This window comes from Fundulus heteroclitus, unplaced genomic scaffold (genome assembly GCF_011125445.2).
Source record: "Fundulus heteroclitus isolate FHET01 unplaced genomic scaffold, MU-UCD_Fhet_4.1 scaffold_523, whole genome shotgun sequence".
Classification (NCBI taxonomy): domain Eukaryota; kingdom Metazoa; phylum Chordata; class Actinopteri; order Cyprinodontiformes; family Fundulidae; genus Fundulus; species Fundulus heteroclitus.
This window is the reverse complement of record NW_023396949.1, coordinates 3330-24536: the sequence shown is the minus strand read 5'-3', so window position 1 is coordinate 24536 and position 21207 is coordinate 3330. Positions and strand designations below refer to the sequence as shown.

The 21207-nt window shown below is 39.0% G+C and overlaps 1 protein-coding gene across 1 annotated transcript in view; it reads left to right on the top strand.

The window, feature by feature from the left end:
• Positions 1-20712, top strand: part of LOC118560997 (protein kinase C-binding protein NELL1-like) — a gene marked incomplete at its 5' end in the record, with an annotated part of 46263 nt that extends 25551 nt beyond the window's left edge. Inside the window, 2 exons of the mRNA XM_036132548.1 lie at positions 20041-20191; positions 20655-20712. Of these exons, the coding sequence (XP_035988441.1) occupies positions 20041-20191; positions 20655-20712 (209 nt within the window). The remainder of the gene's footprint in view (positions 1-20040; positions 20192-20654) is intronic.
• Positions 20713-21207: the final 495 nt, after the last annotated feature.

Sequence of the window (21207 nt, the reverse complement as noted above, 5' to 3'; positions counted from 1 at the left end):
TCTGAGTGCATAACGATTGGAGGGCTGATTAAAAGTATTTCTGATTCTGTTATTTAGGACTTTAAGCTTACATTGGACCTGCCACATTGTCTCAAACCCCAGTGCCCAGAAAAAGCACACAACAAATCCTGACTGTGTAGGATCAAAGAGGGTAAAATTAAAAATTAAGGAACAGAAATAAATGTGTGCAGTGACTGCTTTTTGCTTCAAGCTGTCATTTTCTTTTGCCTGGTTCAAAGGAGGAAGAGACATACCTAAAAACAGTAAGACATTCTACTCCTCTTCTTGTCTTTGGGCCTTTCATGGGTTACATTCATGTCTGGGAGGTAAGAGAGAGCTGAAATTGAGAGATGGTTTGAAAGAAACAGAAGAGGTGTATTCAGCTGCCACGTACATTTAGCTTGCGATTTAGTTCCTCACCATGAAGCACAGCAATAAATCTGCCATGCAAGTATATTTATTTTTAAATGACTCAGAGGAAAATGTTTGATTTAATTTAGTAAAAGTAAGATGCATTATTCAGGATGGGTGTATGCTTATATATATAATGTGTTCCCCTTAGTGAATTGAGTTACTGGAATAAATGAACTTTTCAATAATATTCTAATTTATTGGCTATGACTGTGTATATATTTACATTTACCCATTCACTCATACACTGACAGAGGTAACACAGCTGCTCTTGGGCAGACTAACAGAAGTGAGGCTGCCAGACAGCGCCACCGTCTCTATCCACCAACAGCAGGCAAAGCAGGCGAAGTGCCTTGCCCAAGGACACAACAGCTGAAACAGTCGGGGCATGGGTTCAAACCGGCAACTGACCGGTTATAGGGCAAGCTCCTAGATTTTGCGCCCCTGTTACCCCAGGTTTGAATGTGATTGAGTGTTATGCACACGTGAATCACACTGCTGAACTTTTACTTTAGTCGGTTGTCAGTTCTCCTCTTTATCTCTTAAACGCTTTTTGGAACACTTGGTGTTGTTTGTGTTTTTGTAGTGCAAAAATATATAATGTGTAGCCGTACAACACAAATTTAAAATGGTTTGTTGCTGTTTTACTTGATAAACCAACCCAAAATCGTGCATACGTGAAGCTGAAGGAAAGGACTATATGGTTGTCAAATTAGAGTACAAAAGATAATTAAAAGTGAGTCATACGCAGCCCCCGTCTATTTTGAAACTTTAGAATATCACCTAAATTATAATTATCTGTCCTCAGAATTCTTGATATCTGATAAATGGAGTCCATTAGTGTGTAATTTAATTTGTATAAATACAGATTTTCTGAAAGTCCTCAAAGGTAAAAGCATTGCAGAATTAACTCAATTAGATCAATAACACAGGTGAATACGCTCCAAATCTAATGCACAGGAATTCTGAAAAAGTGAACATGACCCTTTTGTGTTCCACTTTACTTCTGATGTGACTAAATATGCAAAAGTTCAAGTAATATTTTTTTCAGGGCGGTGCCCACATGTTCGGCTGGAATAAAATGAAAGTGTTAATTTATGGCTACATGTTAAAACTCATGATGCATACCTGACGAGTGAGCCACGCTAACGTGTCCTAATGAGTATTTCTTCAGAGAAGAGAAAGTGCACCAGACTCCCCTTGGCGGCAGCAACAAACAGAGGAAAGCCATAGAGATTTTTCAGGCTCGTGTTAAGTTCAGATGGGTTGTCTACGCCCGACGGAGCACGACGTTTGTCATGAAGGCAGAGGAAACATCTGGAGCGCCATTTGTTGTAATAATTCATTGTTTCTCACTTCATAATCAACTCCGGCGCTGGTAGAGACAATGAACTCTGCGGCTTTGCCTCCAAATGGTGTCCCGCGTGAATAATCTGTGGCTGACAGGTTTTGAGAGCACACATAGAGATATTGTTCCACACACAGCAGCTAGTTTACACTTGCAGTCCATATTGATGAGTTAGCTCCTTTCTGCTTTGCCTCTGTGTGAATTGATCTCCCGTTTGCTCAGATAAGAGAGAGCAGGAAAGTGTGTTTTGCTTGTATTGCCATGCCTCTTCTTCTTTAGTGAAGTATTAGTCTGTTTGTTCACCAGCAGGCCTGTTATGTTTTCAGATTGCAGCCTAACTGTTTGAATGGCTGTAAGATCTGAAGAAAATGCGTGGATGTTTTTTTTTTTTTTTTTGTTCACTCTGTCTCTAAAATGGCAGGCAGGAAAACAAAAAACACAGACTTTAGTCTTTAGTTCAATTATCTTGAGTGCTTCAAGCTGGTTTAAAATAGAACCTTGGTACAACTGTGAAAACAATCCAAGAAAAATGGACCGCCACTATAATTCATGCTGGACTTACCTAAAATATATATTTTAAAAAAAGGTAAATAAGTAAATATGTTGTTCAAGATAGTATTTCTCTTATTTCCTCTGTTGCTGTTAACATCCAGTATGTGAAAATGTTCTTCATACAATTACAATTACATTTCTCATATTATCAGCTTAGGTAACCAACTTGTTGCATTCTGGTTTTTTTTCTTATTTCATATTTAGTATTTACTTATTTAAGATCAATCAGTCAAATTAGGTTACAATGCAAATTATTCTACCAACTAAATATGCATTGTTGCCTTTATTCTCTGTACCTCCAGTTTTATTAACCTCTCTGACATTTAAAACTATGGTCCACAAACCAAACGGTAACATCAAATGTCTTATCCCAGTGATTAATAAATAGTATTTCAACATTAAAGCAGCACATAGACCTTATTTAGACGAGTCAATGATACCTACATCTGTAGACATAACTTAGACCCATATATTTTATCTAGATTTAGACAGGGCAAAACTGCCTGATTTTAATACGTTTTAAGCTCAGATTTGAATAATAAATTCATAAAATCCACAAAATATATATCTTTTTTGCAAACAATGCAAACGTTCCTGCAAGCATAAACTGAAGCTGAGAGCGAGAGCTTCATTTAATTAAAACGTTAATTAAATGTAAAAAAAAAAAAAGAAAAAAAATGTGTCACAACAAGTTCCAGCCATGATGCTGTTCACAGTTACAAAGAGCGGGAAGTGACATCCAACTATGTTGTCTAAGAGGCTGTGATTGGCACGGATAAGAAAATCATGACCCTTCCTGGTAACGATTTCCCCCCTCTGACTGGGCCAGGGAGAGGATATCAGAAAACATGACCAGAAGGAGTTTTTATTCAAGTTACCCATTTCCCTTTTAATATAAGAGTTTCATTTTTGTGCTGCTTATATGCAGCGCCTGTGGCTCTCATCGCTCTTTCAAAGCATTTGTATATGTGTGTGTGTGTGTGTGTGTGCTTTGTTAAGGACTCTCAAGGCTAAGATCCAATCCGTAATCTGCTCCACCCCGCTATAGCTCTACACAATCCTCCTCTGCCGTGGGAAGGCTTTAACACCACTGCTGGTGATTTATGCTGTAAAGGGAGCATACTGTACAGATGCAGACTGAATTCAGACACGCATTCAAATTCATACTAAACACCAACCCACACAGGAGAGACAGGTGGGATTGAGATGTGGGGTAATTTAGTTGAGTGCTAAGAGCTGAGAGCAGCTGTATCAGTATCTGCCAGGCCTCCGGTTGCCCCTCTGCTGGGACTGACGGTATCTCCGGAGGGGTGCACATCTGTATTGCTGGGACTCCTGCATAAATTCAGGGGAGCTTGAACACAAAGCTGCACGTAACACAACCCAGCATAGCTTAATTACCTCCTCACTGCGCCCATAGTGCTCCTCCTGACAAACAGCCAATCACTGGATCTGATTGTTGGACTAAATCAACAGTCGCACCAACCGGCTCTTCATCTTGCCATCTGCACTGCTTACACAGCTATTCATCTCAATTAGCCATGCTATAAAGAAAGCTAGAGTAACAATATTCCTCTGTGTGTGTGTGTGTGTCTTCTCTTGCATTTCTTTTGGAACCTCATGACTTCAGAAATGCTTTTTGATGGTGACTGCTTTTGAAATAAATTGGTAAATAGCAGCCAAACCAACAGTTTGGTTTTAACCTCTGCGTAAGTGCCGCTGCAGTTTCATTATCCTTTTAAAAGCAAAGAGAGAGTGTAAAAAAAAAAAAAAGAAAAGACAATAGTAGTGGAGCAAACAAGTGGTGCATGTGGGCAGCATGCTGAACAGAGCTGAGAGATACGATCGCGGTGGGACAAACACACACACACACACACACACACACACACACACACACACACACACACACACACACACACACACACACACACACACAAAGAGATAATACAAGCAGTGGTCACCCAAGGGCATCTTGCCTCTCACCCAGAAAATATCTGTCACGGCCTGGAGGCACATAGCTAATACCTGCAATAATGCTTGACATATTGCATATGGGTGCCATTAAACAGCTTGCTAAGAGGCTGGAAAAATAAGAATGGCCAAGCTTCCCCTTTTGTACACGGATTTGCGATTATTTCTCCTTTGCAGTGCTCTTTAATCCAAGAGCTGTTTGATTAAAACAACCAGAAATTATTATGAAGCTGACATGAAGCGAAAGAAATAGGAGCAGGGATTATAATAGCTGCAAAGAAAGCAGTGCTGCTCAACTAAAACATTCACGTGCACCTAATTTCTGTGCAGCATGATGTGCTGGTACTGAGAGAAAAATTAACAGCATAGGGGTGTTGACTGGAATCATCGAGATTTCAAAGGGACATATCATGCAAAATCCACTTTTTTAGCCCTTAAATACTCTTTGTTATGTCTCTATGAATGCAGAAAAGTTGAATGTAGTCTGTCCAGGTGCTACCAGACTTTTTTATTTTACAATTGCGTCACCATATTTCCCGCAAACTGCTAAACAAGGTAATGAACTTCTGGATAACCAATTTTTAAAATCCACCACTTTTATTTCTTGCAGAGATTTTTGTAGTCTTAGCTGAAGGATGCTGAAGCTACAAGTGGATAAGTCAAAATATTTTGTTGTTGGGTGTATAAACCCCAACAATCCATTACATCGCCCCCCAGCATACTACAAAAATGGCCGAATGGGGTGGACTGGAAAACTCTGTGACCTATGGTGGGGCGGGATATCAAAGGCTTCATTTGCATTTAAAAAGACATTACCAAAAAGAGATGCTGTCAGATGGCCTGTAGAACAGGTGTAAAAGAAGAGCTGTGGAGTTAAATTGACGTGACACCAACTGTAAAAGTGTTCGGCCCACACGGAAATGTTCTCCAGGCTGCTTTAACCCCTGACAAACAAAGACGTTGAAATGGAGGTGACACTGAAAGTGTTAAAAGAAGCATTTTTGCCTTACCTACCAATATTAGGGCATAAAAGACAGGGGGAAAAATCCAAACGAACAGTTAATACAGTGAAATTCTGTATTAGGAGTGCAAAGTCTACTTTACCAAGTTAAAGCTTTGTGCAAAACCGGAGTCCTGGGGTCCGTTCTTCGTACGTCGCTAACTCAGTTAGCAGGATTTCATTGTTGACGATTTGGCATGATCATGGATCGTTTGGTTCTTCGAAAGACTTCCTGCACTTGTTGTCATAGCAACAAGTGCGCCAGCTTGAGCCTGCTCCAGAGCAGGCTTATTTCATGTAAACAAGATTAGATCACGGCTGTATAAGCGGAGGAGATGGGAAGTCTGCCGTAGCTATGTCCATTTTTACGACTGCAACCTGTTGCGGAAGGTGCAAGAATAATTTGCAGAGTTTTTCGAATTAATCGCGTATTGCGCAATAGACAGGATCCTTTAGTGCAGCGCGACAGTGTAATTGTAGAGAGATATTTCTTGGTGGCTGTTATAAACAGACAAACACATCATTTAACAGTGGCTTTTAAAGAGGAAAAAGTGGTGTTGGAGCCATAAATCTAAAATTTTAAGTTATTTGTATGGTGGTTTGCTTTTTATTTTTATCCTATTCAGTGAGAAGATTTGTTCAGGCCATTTTATTGTGAAGTTTAGTTTTACTTTGAAAGGCTTGCTTCCTGTCGAGCCGTATATTGTATTAGAAAAAACTATGGATGGATTATCTAGACACGGAGCAATACAGTTTTACCGTGTAAACTGTGGATGACTTGGAAAAGGAAGATTTTAATTTTTTATGGATAAAGATTGTTTTTTTTTTTGTTAAAATTCCCAGTTTGCACGTGCCCTTTACTTCCAGTGTCTAAGGTATGACACTGAAATTTGGATCTCTTGACATAACAAGTGCCTTTTTAAAATAAAGTATAATAATTAAAGGCTACCATTTTGTAGAATATTCTTGTATTTCATTTTTATTTGTTCCCATGTTCTAGTGGGTCCCGTGGAGGCTCTGACATAAAAGAACATAGTACTTATTATTAAAATGCAAAAATTCATACTGTAGAAAGTGATAGAAACATCTACCAAGGACATATTTATGCATTAATTTGTCTGTTGCTTTTTGCCAGCCCTCTCTCCTGGCTTTAGCAGACTTTGAGGTGTTTTAATTAATGACTCAAATTCGGCATAACCTTCCATTAAAAGCTCTTGTTCTGTTTGGGAGAAAAACTGTGGGCGTTCTTTGCTGAACAGCCAATAGCAGCGCTGCTGATCATTGTTTCTACTATCGATACATTTCCCCTTTTAAACAAACGCATGAACGCGCAGTTATCTCAGATTACTCAATCCAGCCATACTAATCATAAACAACAGGTGTGTTCGAAGAACCCAATTAGCCGGATCAGGATTAGCCGGATGAAATCATCTTGGATGTGTCATTTGATCTTGGATGTTTTAAGCACCGTACGAAGAACGGACCCCAGGTGATGGATCATAGCTGACAACAACAAATAACAAGAACAACAACCACCAACAACAAAAACAACCACCACCAACAACACCACCACTCATACAACCAGAAGTTGCAACCTACAGATATCTAAAACACAGCAAAAGTAGCGTTAAGGATTACCCTTTAATTTGACCATCAACTATACAATGTGTATGAGCAAAAGTGGAGTTACCTTCGTACAGACGAACATGTGATAGTTCAACATCGATCCCTGTTGTGTTTAGCCGTTCATGAGGTCGGACGGCTGCATATCCATCTTTTACATTTCACTAGATTCCCTTTAGGAAATGAATAAACACCCTTTAAATGTCCAGGATAGCACGTGAATTATACTTTCCCCTACTAATGATATTTAAACAGTTTTACCAAGGTTTATTATAACTAAATTACTCTTGACTGCAATGCGTTAGTAATGTAACATCCTGGGATGTTGTTGGAGGGAAAGGGAGCAGCTTCCGAAGGTAAGGGACGTTTCACTTCGGGACAAATTGCGATTGTTGATTGGTCAGTTTCTGAAGAGCCTCCAAGATTCTTTGACAGGCAGCATCACATAATTTACCACCACCAAAGCATTGCCGTTCCACTTTATCTAGACCACAACTGAATGATTTAAATGTGACAGGGAAGGCACTGAACGCATGATATCTCCCTTTAACTTTATTTGGCCATAAGCTGCCAATCAGATTCCACCACTGTCACATTTTGGCTAAATTTGGCATTTTGGACTTTCCTAATTTTATAAATTACAATCTTTTAAAATTGATTTTTAAGTGTTTAAATGGGCATGCACCTACACCATTAAGCAACTGCATACAGAGATTGCAGGGCAATAGCAAATCCACTAGAGCGGCTTCCGATGGAAATCGTAAGGTCCCCTTTCGAAGAACCACTTTTGCTCAAAGAACTCTGTCCATGAGAGGATCTGCAGTTTGGAACTCACTTCCTGTTGATTTAAAGTCTGTAACCAGTTTAAGTATGTTCAAAAAACAAACCAAACTCTGGTTATGTCAAAAACAGAACTGTACCCATTTTGGATGTTTTTATGTTTCACTGTTTGTAGATGTTGTCAATATTATGTGGTGCTGTTTTAAATGACTATCACTTTAATTGTTAGAGGTACTTTTTAAAAGCCCATCTAGGGACAAGTGCTGTGAATTAGCTGTTGCATTTGCACTATGACGCAAACATGGGACTGCTCTTTTGTTCAGTTTGTCTATGTCGATGTGTGTCTGTCCCTACCAACTAAACTTTGAAAAAAAATTACAAATCATTTTCCAATGCATGTGACTGTATTAAATTTGCATAACCAGCACATCCACATACCATAACAAAATCATCATCATGGACTATTTCATAATTCACTGTTTACATTTTTTTAGCCACAAGTTGTTTTTTTACGCCGACATAAAGAAAGCAAAATATATTACATCAAGAGTATAATATGTCCATTCCCTTTGTCTTTATATGCATTCTTAGCCGTCATTGCACCCTTTTAAAACTGACTGGAAGAATGCATTCATGAATTGTTCAGTTTGATTACGGAACTATAACTATTTATTTCAACAGCTTTGTGTGAGTATAAAGGGTTCAAAATAATTTAGTAAAAGAATCCTCTCTTCTTATTCATCTTTGCCCATGCAGCCAAACAGCTGTCTGCAGGCATGTTGCCATTGGGATCCCATTATTGTTGTGCATATATGTGATGTGTATTAGATATATAGCATGCAAAATGTTGGTGTGGGGTCCCTGGAGGAAATCTTCATCATTCTTTCCAATATTGAATATTTCTTGAGCAGAAATCTGTGGCAGCGTTCTACATTATTGTCCTTTAAGTGACAGCCGAGGACTCACCCACATATGGACGGTCTTCATTTCTCTAGCTTCATCCTTATTTACAGTAATCAAAGTGCACTCAGTCCGATGGTTTGTGATAAAGGGTTATTACCTCTGTCAGGAGCTCCACTCTGAGACTGCCATCTGTGGCCAGGCTCATTAGATGCGTGACACATGACATTACACCAATAATCAACAGGATGGAAAATACTGGGTTTTAAATGTTTACTGCCAGGTTATCTTCTTGCAAAGGGGGAAGGAGAGGTTGAAAAGTATCATCAATGTTTTATTGATTCAGTTTTATGAATTTTTCAGTACCCGAGAAGCTCTTCAAATGCAAGCCAAGTTAACTTAGGAGATGCTTGCTGAGCACGACTGTGTTTGGGGGTTGCTTGACATGCACTTACAGCATCCTTCACGTGCATCAAAGTGTATTCTTCCTAGCCGTTTGTACAGACACTGTTCCCTCTCAGTTGCACTGCCAGTTTGTATCGGTATTTAACATTTCTTTGTATTTGGAAGCAACTTTCGTTTTTTCGCACCGATAACCTTGTTCAGTTATTTATTACACACCATCTATATGTCTCTCTGCTCTTACATTTTCAACGGTTATCGCTTTGTCTTTGTCATAATTGGGGAAATGCATCTCGCATTTGCTTTTTCCTCTGCTTCTGCAGTAATGAAGTCACAGCGGCTGTTGTGTACGTACAAGGCTTTGTCCCAATCATTACCTTGGGTCCGTGTGAGTCGTGTGGTTCTTTTCTTTTTCCTTTTCATATGTCAGTTCTTTATCTTCCACTCTAGTCCAACACCTTCTTTCCGTTCCTCACCAAAGCAGCCCTGCCTTGGGCGGCCAAAAACAGGCTAGCTCCTGAGGGACAGTGTGCTGTGTGCTGGATGGATGACTGGGTGGCCTGCTGTGGATGTGCAGATGACTGGAGGCCTAAAAATGTGGCAAAAAATTACTGGCTTCAATCACAGGCAGAGAAATATGGGATCGACCAGTAAAATGTGGTTGCTTTAGGATTCTTTGAATCACTCTGCTTCAAGGCTTTATATATTTTTGGAAGCATTGTTTTTTTCTGTTAGAATTTTGAAATAAAGCAATGATCTTCTTATTGTTATTATTATTAATTTTTGATGCAATTCTTTTTCCAGTATTTCATTTCCTAAGATTTTATGTTTGTTTTAGTTTCGTTTTAGACCTAAGCGTCTTTAAAGTATTTAGTAAACTAATTTAGAACAATGTGATTCTAAGCTTTATGGGCAGTTATTTTGTGGGTATTAGGTAAAAACAGGATAAACTGAAGCTATTAGTTTATCTACATATTTAATAATAATATTGTATTAAAGCAATTAGTTTCAATTAAAATACATTTACACATATTGCAGTTTAGTTTACTCCATTTCAAAATAATTTCCAGTAATTTAATTAAATCATACTGCAAAAACAAGTTGATGGTCTTTAATTCAATTCACTTTATTTGTATAGCACCAATTCACAACACACGAGCATGTTACAAAAAAAGTAAATTCAATTGAATCAGACTGATTCCAATTCAATCACATACATTTCAAATTAATTCCAGTAATCAAACCCTGGAATCTTGTTCAATGTATTATTTACATTGGTTAAAATAAGCAGATTGCATTGAGTTGTTGACTCGCAGCAGTCTCTCAGTCTGGATGAGCGTGTAGCCACAGTAAAGGGCGATTTATCATCCTCTTCCTCATCCTCATCTCCTTAGTGGCCAAGGAACCACATAATCACCAACAGTCACAGCATAGTGGTTTAACAATACATTGATTCACACTGATACATCCATTCAATGATTAACAATTCAATTACATCGATGCAAAAGGAAACTATTCCTCCATGTAGTCATTTTGAAGATGGACCTTTATTTTGAAATGTACAAGGAATGAGACTTAAGTGAATGATAGAATTATTATTACTATGTCAATATATTTTATGTTATTTAGTATTTTCATTGTATTTATCATATATATTTACTCTTTACTACTAAGAAGTTCTAAGGTTTAGATCTCTCTCTTATAGTTGCAGAAGGCCTGCAGAAAGCAGAGAAATATGTTGTGACTATGATAAGTGTTTTTATGAACTCTATTCAGCCATCTGGAGGGCTGTACTGTGTGAACTGCTTGGTTTTATCTGGAAGGTCACAGTTATTTTGCTTATCCCTACCCCTTAGATTCAAAATGGAACCAGGGATTCCCTTTCCTAATAAATAGAGAGGGGGCGACGGATTTGCTTCAGATCGGATTTGGACATCTGTATTAAGCATCTCCGTTCGATCTCCTTGCAAGCTTATTTGAAAATCAATCTCATTGTTGTCTCTCCTTCTTGTGTTGTTAATGAATGTTTTAGGTGTTTGAACCTGACAGTGAACAAGTGATCTATTATTATTATTATTATTATTATTATTATTATTATTATTATTATTTTAAAATTAAAATAATATTGTTTTTGATTTAAATGCCTGCTTAGAAATACAATGTTCATCGTAAATGTTCAAAACATCATTGTTGGGTTTTTGGTGAGTCAATATCAATGTAAATATTAAAAAATTAGATGGGCAGATGATATCGCATCAAATCGATTGCATCGGTAAGAAATCATAAAACACTTTTTGATATCGGCAAATATCGTATCGTCATCTAAACAAATCAATGTAAAATCATATTGTGATAAAGCTGGTGATTTACACCCCTACCACATCACAGCACCGGGGGATCGACTTTAGTTCCCTAAGTTAAGAAAATCTAAACTTTTAACTGCCAAACTCTGGTTGAGTTGACACTATGACCCTCTGACATCTACAAGGCAAGTAGCCAGATCATGAGGTGCCAGATGAAAACTGAACATGAGATGTTTAGTAAAAACAACCTTCCCATAAGCAAATTATTACTTATCACATGATATGGAATAGGAGTGACAAGGTAACAGGGTTATGAGCCACATAATTTAATTTATTGGCATGAACATATAAAGTCACCCAACACTAAACAAATCCACATTGTAGTCAATAGTAACAGATGTGCAGAATTAATCAAAATAAAGAAGACTGGCATGACATATTTCTGCTTCCTTCAAGAACGCAAATAATGTCGAAGTCACATAATATCTGAAAATACAAATAAATCAAACAAAGCTCCGTCTCCTGCTCTGTCACTCTCTGCCACTGCTGCGGCCTGGCCTCTGGCCTGACACATGGCGTTCTCCCTGGGCTATACAGATAAAACATATTTTAGAGTGTGAATGAGAGTTACTGTGAAACATCTGTGAAAACCCTCTCCTGATAACTGCTTGGTCTCTCCTTGCAGATAAATAAATTTTACTCAGTAAGTTGTAACCTCTCCTTACCTGTGAAGACCCAGCATCATCAGCCACTGCTGGTGGCTTCTGCTCTCCTTGCATTTGCTTTTTCTATTGTGGCAATAAAGGTTTTATTTTAAATATGTGGAAAGCCACAACGAGCACAGGTCCTACACAGAAATCAAAGAGGTTTCAGGTTATTCTCACCATGAACAAACCAGCAAGGGATGCAACCCATAGGTAACAATGGTATTCTTTTCAACTAACTGATTTACTGGCATGTATTAACGAGTCATCATTTAACTTGTGTTTTCTTTGGGAAATTTTTTTTTTTAAAGTTTTCTGCCTTTTGCTCTGGCTGGTTTGCTGAACATCCTGACACGCACACTGCTCAGCAGCACGTCCCCGTCTGTGATCCACCGATTTAGCAGGATTGAGAGTTCGCTCACGGTGCATTTAAAGACGGCTCGTAAATGTATGTTACCACATGTAAATTATGGAAAAAGCGGGGGGTGGACAAAGGGCACACATTCAAAAAGTGTGTGTGGGGGGGGGGGGGGGGGGTGCCATGTTACGCTCAGGGCCACAGTGGACAGTTGTTTGCAAGGCCATTGCCCTTGCGTCGATCCCTCATACCAAACATGCATATAGCGAAAGCAGAAAGAAAATCTCCTCTGGTATACAAATAAACCTCCAGCAGAACCAGGCTCAGTGTGAGCGGCCATCTGTCACAGCCAACTGGGGGTTTGAGAAGACAGAGCATACAGACAACATAAACACAAAGGCACTGATCCAGCAGTAATTTCTATGATCAAGAAAAGTAATAATTAATGGCAACAGTAGCTCCTTTAGTGGCTTTATCTAGGAAAGAAACGCTGATAATCTCTCAGCCGGTATTCAAGTGTATCGGTTGAAGGAGAGCACATACAGTCACCTGCAGTAAAAGCTCAGCCAGTGGCTACAGTGCTGTGACCCCCCTCCCCTTGGCTTTTAACTTGTTTTGTTACATCCCAACCTATAATGTAAATGTCTTTTAATTCTATTTTACATGATGGATCTGCACAAAATAATCACATCTGAAATCCTTCAAAACAGAAAACTGGCATGCACATCCTAGAGGAAAGGAATTAGTGCAGACAAAAACCTCGTTTCAAAACAAAATTATTATCAAAGACGACTCAGGCAAAACCCCAGACCTTGTTGAGGTAGCGGTAGAGAGCTTTATTGGCATACAGGACCGCACACCACAAACGGCGTTTACAATCTGAAAGATTGGAATGCAAGAAAGGGCATATTCCAAGCAATAGTTGGGTATGCAAAACATTTTGACAAATCATAGATCAGTCCGTATTCCCGGCAATCTTACGCTCAAATAATTGTTTTTCTTGCGCTTTCCAGATGTGTTTCCCAGAAACCATTAAGTAGAATTATCTCTAATGGTCAGCTTCACCCAAAGGAAGAGTGTTATCTATCAAACACAGAAGCACCTTTGCAGGATCTTGAAAAGACAATGAGTATGTCCAAACTCCACTTCTGGAAAGGTTTACATGTTGCTTTGACTGGACATTAATTCTCTGTAAGCTTCACATTAGTATCCTTTTATTCTACCAAGTAATATGTATTCACTTACTTTGCTGTGAAATCCCTGGAAACTTCTGGTGCAACCAGTTACCTTCAAAAGAAAACAAAATTAGTGAAATGAAGTCCACCTGTGTGCAATTTAAGTGCCATATGTTTGTCAACATAAACACACCTTTTGTGAAAGACCCCAGGGGCTGCAGCAACATTATGCATCAGACCATGAAGACCAAGGAGTTGGCCAAACAAGTCAGGGACAAAGCTGTTAAGTAGTAAAAGTCAAGGTGGGGATATATAAATATCCAAAACTTCGATGTTACCCTGGAGCACCATCAAATCCATCATCTTCAAATGGAAAGCACATGGTGCTACAATAAACCTACAGATTGTGGGCCACCCGGCAAAAACTCAGACTGGGCCAGTAGGACATTAATCAGAGAGGCAGCAGAAAGAGACCGAAGGTAGCCCTAAAGGCAGTGGTGGAGAAAGTACTCATACAATGTACTTAAGTAAAAGTACAAATACACAGACAAAAATTTACTCAAGTAAAAGTCAAAGTACCACATTATGATTTTACTTAAGTAAAAGTAAGAAAGTACAAGCTTTTAAAACTACTTAAGTATTAAAAGTAAAAGTACTTGCCAACCATAATACCTAACGGCTTATATAATGTCATTAAGTGTACCTATCGTATTTAGTTTTAATAAATCAGTAATGTACCATTTTAATGAGCAATGCTGCAGATAAAGCATGTTTTTGTTGTGTTTACCCCCTGTGACAGTTTAGATTTAGATATTTTATTCTATGCATCAGAATTCCAGGGATGACCTGCAGGGTTACATGTAAAAATGCAAAATGAGAGAGCGCGCGTTTTTTACGTCACGGCGCGTTTCCAACCAGAACGCGCGATGACGTAAAAAACGCGCGCTCGCGTAAAATACGGGTTGGAACTGCGCGTTATTGTACGGACGATAATATGCCTAATCGGCTTGCCATACGGGCGACAACTCCTCGCCGCTTCGCCTAAGCAAATTCCTGCGGGAAACACTGCCATATTCTAATTTAATGAATATGACTGTAACTGTTACATGGAGATTATTTTAATGGCGCTAACATTTATTTAATAACCAGGACGTGAAGGAGTTTAGCGTCAACTTATATGTAACATTCATGGCGGGAGACGTGATCACGACCGCAGTAATCACTGTTACTTGGTAGTTCATGCTAGCTTATAACAATATACAGTAATCGTATTTATTTACTGCAGTCGAGTTCAACAAAAAGCTTGCTAAGATTACATAAAACTTCACTAACACAAATTAATTTAACATCGATAGCGTTTAGCAACTTAACTTACCTCAATATGTTTTTTCAAATTTGATGGTGAATTTTTGAAAGATAGAATTTCATGCTTTCGGGTAAGGCAAAGGCGGCATTGGAATCTCCAGGAAGCGTTTTAAATAAGGCCATGGGTGGGGCAGGTCTTCTGGAGGATGACCTTGGACTCCATTCTGGGAGTTAATGATTCTGCAGGTCCTGCGTACTGTGCTGCTCTTCTTGAGGGAGGGCCTAATGGTTATTTCCCGCTTTGGATTGGTTCAGCGGACTGATTCTGCTCTCGCCATTGGATACTTTCAAACTAACGAACAAATCAAAAAACCTAAATGCGTCTTGGATGTAACGAGTAACGAAACGCTGTATAGAAATGTAGTGAAGTAGAAAGTACAGATACTTACTGTTAAATGTAGTGGAGTAAAAGTAGAAAGTATCCATTATTAAATCTACTTAAGTAAAGTACAGATACACGGAAATTGTACTTAAGTACAGTAACAAAGTACTTGTACTTCGTTACTTCCCACCACTGCCTAAAGGTGATGCTGGGCTCCACAGCAGAGACTGGAGGATATGTCACAGGTCTGCTGATGTCACTGCTCATTATGCCCATCCACTAGGCAAGGTAAGTTTCTCCAGGCATCTGTTTCTCCGGGATGAGCTGCAGAATGAAACATTTCCTTGCCAGCTACCTGGATGGTGAACTTTGGACTGCTGTAGAAAACTCAGCCTTTATCTGCTTGGTGCCTGTGGCAAAGACTGGAGCATTATGTGGTGATGTGCTTATCTGGTAGAGACATGGTCACACAACTTTTCTATATCAAACCAGACTGAAGTCACTGTAGACTTGACTAGCTTCATCTTTGGTGAGTGAAGGCTCTCTGGACTTCCGCTGAGCTCCTCTTCCTCGCTGCCACTTAAAGGCGACATTTGTGAGAGTTTGCCAGGCTGGGGGAGGACCCGCCAGGCTTCTGATTAAAGTGATGAGCTGTAAAATCGAGACGGAGGGGGGGGGGGGGGCGACAGCTGCCTGCTGCCTGCTATGCTAAACTTCAACCTGACTGCTGGTTGACAAACCATCCCACTCTACCTGTTCCTCCTGTCACTGTAAATGGTTTTGTTGATGTCGACAAGAACCCAGGAGTAATGTATGCAGCACAAGCTGTTAGAATTCCCCCATTTTTATCCTTCCTCATCATCAGTGCAGTGATGGAGATTCAAAGAAAAATAAATGCTCTGGTTTTAGCCTTTTTTTCCCTCCAAATTTGGGCTTTTATTGCACTAGAAAACTGAAGTTTAATAGAACTATCTCAGTTTATTGTATCACAGCAAAGAACTATATTTTAAGTGAAATACTGAAGGTGCGCTATTGTGCCTTCTTTAAACATTAAGGATAGGTCAGTGGGCTATACCAAACATGTTCATTGTTTTTTTTTTTTTTGCACAAAATCATTCACACTTCATACATGTGAAAATGGCTGCCAGCCGATGCACAATGGTACATATATCTTTGACCCTGAGTCAGACCCAGAAGCAACTTACTGTAATGAACATAGGGGAAAAAAAGGTTCAATTCCTCCCCCAGAACTGGGGGCTGCTGAGAAATAAAAATTCAAATGATGTTGCATTAAATCGTCTGGACTTGCTGATATAAATATATCATTCCTTAATTAAAACAGCTTTCCCTGAAATACTTTAATGGTTTTTGACATTATGAATTCCTCTTTCTCCTGAAATGCAATATACTGATTACCAGTGATCAATAGACCTTGGCCTTGTAGACAAGTACAGTAACTGTGGAACAAAAAGATGAAATACAAGTGTGTGTGTATGTATGTGTGTGTGTGTGTGTATATATATATATATATATATATATATATATATATATATATATAGGGACATGGTCATTGTGAATGTTTCAGCGAGCGACAGCAACCTTTTGAACCAGTCTTAATAAGTGACTGAAGAAACCAAAGAAGCTAATTACTGCAGGAAGCTTAAATTAGTTTTTTCTCTGCTCTTTTGTGTTACCTTACATGTCTTACATCTATTCAAATCACCAGATATACTGTATGAGGTATTACTCTGGATATAAGCTGAGCTGTGCTTCAGTCAGTTGTGCTGCATGTAAACAAGGCCCCTAATGTCATAGTTACTCAAATAACTTTTGGGTTTAACAGCACAAGCTAACAAATATTATTGAGGTGCCTGTATTTATTTATTTTAGCTTCTAATATCACAATTTTTTTTTAATTATATGTAAAATAGATTGAATTGTCAGTTTATTAAGCTTTCAAACTTTTTGTCCGAAACTTCAATGTTCTCTATTTTTGATGGTTGTATTTAAAATCTTAGGTATATCATTATATTATCTGCAATTGATGTTACAAAGAAAATGTTACAAAAGCTGTAGTGCATGTTGAGCTGTTGTTTGTTTCACACGATCCTTAATGGTAATCACTGAAGTTAAACAGTTGATTTCCTGAAGTAATTTGCAAAGAATGCAGCTTGTCCTAATGCACTAAATTTTTTTGGATATAACTTATTTCCTCAATTTGCTGGTATCGATTATGGCTGTGAAGAGGCATTGAACTGAAATAATAATATAAATATAAATAATTGTTGCCCTTGAAGTTTGACTGCGGTGCTTTTTTTTTTGTCAGTTGGGTAAGGGTTAAGAAATCTAAGGTCTGACTGTATTCTTGCACCGTTAGAACAGGGCCTGTGTCCCTGTGGATTAAAGTGGATGATCTAATGTCTGACTCTGGTCAGAGAGCCTGCATGTTGAAAAAGTCGGGGGCTGAGGGAAGTGACTCTCCATCAACTGGGCTGTGACAGTGGGGAGGCTGAGTGTGAGGGCAGGCAGGCTGCTGTCACCCAGGGGAGATTTAAAAGCCCTTTGCTTGAGACAACTACAGGCTTCTCTCTACTGGACTGTCTGTCATGTAAAGCTTGCATTGTGGAAGCTCCTGAGTTGCAGCTCTGGTGGCTCAGGCACTTGTACCAGGGACTCTGCGCGCACACAAGTCCTCCCTAATATTGTTGTTGGGCTTCTGCATGGTTTGGAAACAGGCTAATGAAATTGTTATCTGGCGCTAATGATTATGCAGCAGGTCCTGTGAATCACATGTGACCATGATCATTTTTAGGGGCATTTTTGATCTGACTTGTTTCACACAAGCAGCTCATCCTCCTGGCCTGATTCACCTAGCATGCTTATAGGTTTTAATGCAGAACCACTTCTCCTGCGCAAACCAGCTAATGTATTCCACACCTTCCTATGTGGTATTCATATAAAATTAGACGTATCAGATATCAGTCCATGCCTTAAAGAAAGTTTAAAGTAGATATATTAACAGACATATGAGTAATTCAGAACATATGGAGCCTTATAGTTTTGTATACCCTCCAACACTATTGTTGGTCTGCCTTTTGTTAAAATGGAGCAGAAGAACACAATGCTAGGGGAAAGCAGCACTCTAGCATTGCCTAACTGAGCGTTTGGCACTGTAGCAAAAATAACTTAATCAAGGCTAAGCAAGGCTGCCGATGATATTTTTGGTCTTGTTTAAAAATCTCATGTCATGTATGCTATGCATGAGTGCTGCTGCTACACAGTTGATGCACATCCACCTTAATTATCACAGTAATCATATTGTATTTATATTAACGATACAACAAAATCTCCCACTACGGTATCAAAACGCTTCACTTACGTTGACTTTCTGTATGTCTAAAGCTCAAAGTAAAACTGACAGAATGACCTACTATCATCAGAATGGTTTTCTTTGTACCAAATTGTACCAAATTGTACCAAAGTGAGCCCAACAGTTTTACTTTCACAAATAGAGCATTACCGCTTTCGCTATAGTGCCCCCACTTTATACGCATGCCAAAAACTTTATTGGACATCATTTTGGGATTATTTCAAATTCAGTGGACACGGAAATGGAAAGGTAAGAGAGAACGAAAGGAAGGGAGAAAGGTGAGGCAGAACGTTAAAAAAGGAGAGGTGATAAAAATAGAGAACACAAGATAACATCTTCACAGTCTGCTTCTACACATGCAGAGAAAGAGAGATATAAAGAATAACAAGACACAGACACAGAAGTATCACAGGTACTAACAACTAACGCCTATGATAACGTCTCTGAAAAATGCACAGTATTATTTAATACAAGGTCTACCCTGAGCTATAGGGTTTATCTGTATAGAAGTGTATCTGTAAGCATCTGTGGGTGTATGTGAGAGTGTGCTTGTACATGTAAGGGTTGTCCATAAAGAAATTGCTCAATAAAGGTTATGAGACGCCTAACCCTAACCGCCTAGAGCACTGAGGCCAGACCAGAGCGTTCAAACCTCATTCACAGACTGTTAGCTGATTCTAATATGATAAGAGATAACAAAAGACACAACATCATGGCAAAAGTAGTCCTCCAAGACTGATGCTTCACAATGCTTTTAGCCCACACCCTTGATCGAAATTCACACGTGCTATTCTTGTTCCATAAAATCTCCTTCATTTCTTCCTATTTGGACCCATTTAGCATGCCTTTTTTATTACAAAGCCTTGCAAAGCTGTTGTTTTGGTTCCAGGTACAGGGCTGTGAAATAATTAATATTCCTTACTGGTTTGTTAAAGACTTTTCTCCCTGGACAGAAACTGACTTTGGTTCTCTTGGTACCCTGCTTAGAAGTGCTTTTTAGTTTGGTTCTGTTTCTGTCTAATATATACACTTGCTTTTGATTTTCTTGCCTACTGATTTTTTTTTGCAGTTTGGTTCATCTTTAGTTAGTTAGCTTATCAGATACGTAGCCAAAGCACTTTTCTCCACTAAGAGTGACATTCCTCCATCTCATATAGGATACAAAATTGTATATTTAGTGTACAATTGTTCAGTTCTAATAAATAATTATAAACATGTTTCTAAATGGGTGATTGAAGAATGACACAATCAAATAGACATATTTTTTACAGTACATCAGACAAACCTGGCGTGATATTGCAGAAGTACTGTGCAAGAGCAAAAATGCCACTTTGTATTTTGCCATGTAAGACTAGTAATATGTTTCTTATAGTGGTGACAGGGGCACATAGTGGGGCCAAGACAGTGCACTGGCTGTGAAAAGAGTTTAACCTTCATTTTATTTTATTCCTTTTAGATGTTGGGAGGGCAGTTCACGCCCCGCCACACATCACAGAGAAAGTGGTGCAACTTTTCAGGAGTAAAAGCGAATTCACCTTCTTGGCCACCATCCAACAGAAGTCCTCCACATCAGGAGTCATATTCTCCATCCACGAGTCAGAACACAGGTAATCCTTCCATAATCCCCTACTTCTTTTCCTCCGGCTCCCTTTCCCAAGATATGCTCTTGCAAGTATTAGAGAGTGCTGTAATTTTCCAATGAAACCCAAGTTGGAGCTCTGATCGTACTTGAAGCTGGCCACAGACGGCTGTTGGTGAAACGGTGTTGAGCAAAGAGCAATGTGTGATTGTGTAAATGTCAGTCTGAGTCAAACTGTAATGCTGATTGGCTGCAATGATGCTGCATCTCTGCCTGTATACTCGGAACTGAAAAAGACCTAGTTCATATTTTTAGTCTAAACTTTGGTGTGAACTACCAAGCAATCTGATGCATCTCATAGTGTATATATATATATAGACTGAAGTGTGGAAGCCTAACTAGAGTGTGCTACCTTATAATGAGCTGCCATAAACATCCAGTGCAGAAAATGTCTTTTTTTTTTTTTTAAAGTGAAATATATTCGTATGCAGGTGCAGGAAGACGTCTTTGCTAAATCGGGGTCTCAATGAATTTGAGACAGCGGGCTAATTGATACTGCAGAACTCTGTGCTGTAAGACATAAGAAGTGGGAGCGGGAAAGCTCCTTCCAGCCCCCTGAGAAACTCCACAGCCGAGAATTGTTTTAAAGGGCAGGCAACATTGATTTTCCTCTTGCCCTCTGAAGGTAAAAGCCTACAGTTCTGTGAGACATGCAGCTCGGTGAGCTTGTGAATGAGTACGTATGGGCTGTTTGCAGAGCATAAAGACAAAATCAAAGTCATACACAATGGTTGACCAGATAGACCCTCACCTGATGGACACACCTTTGAAGAGGAAGTTGGTCTTCTACAGTGTGACACAAAAGGTCTTAAAAAGCAACACTTTCAACCGGTGTGTTTCAGCATCATGGGGTGTAGACTGATGTTAACTGATGGTATCAAAGTTAAGGATTAAAGAACTTCATGTTGCTGAAATTTTTTGGCTTTTTTGTCAAAACAACAGACCAATGATGCACATGGACAAAATTTAGCAAAGTGTAGAAAT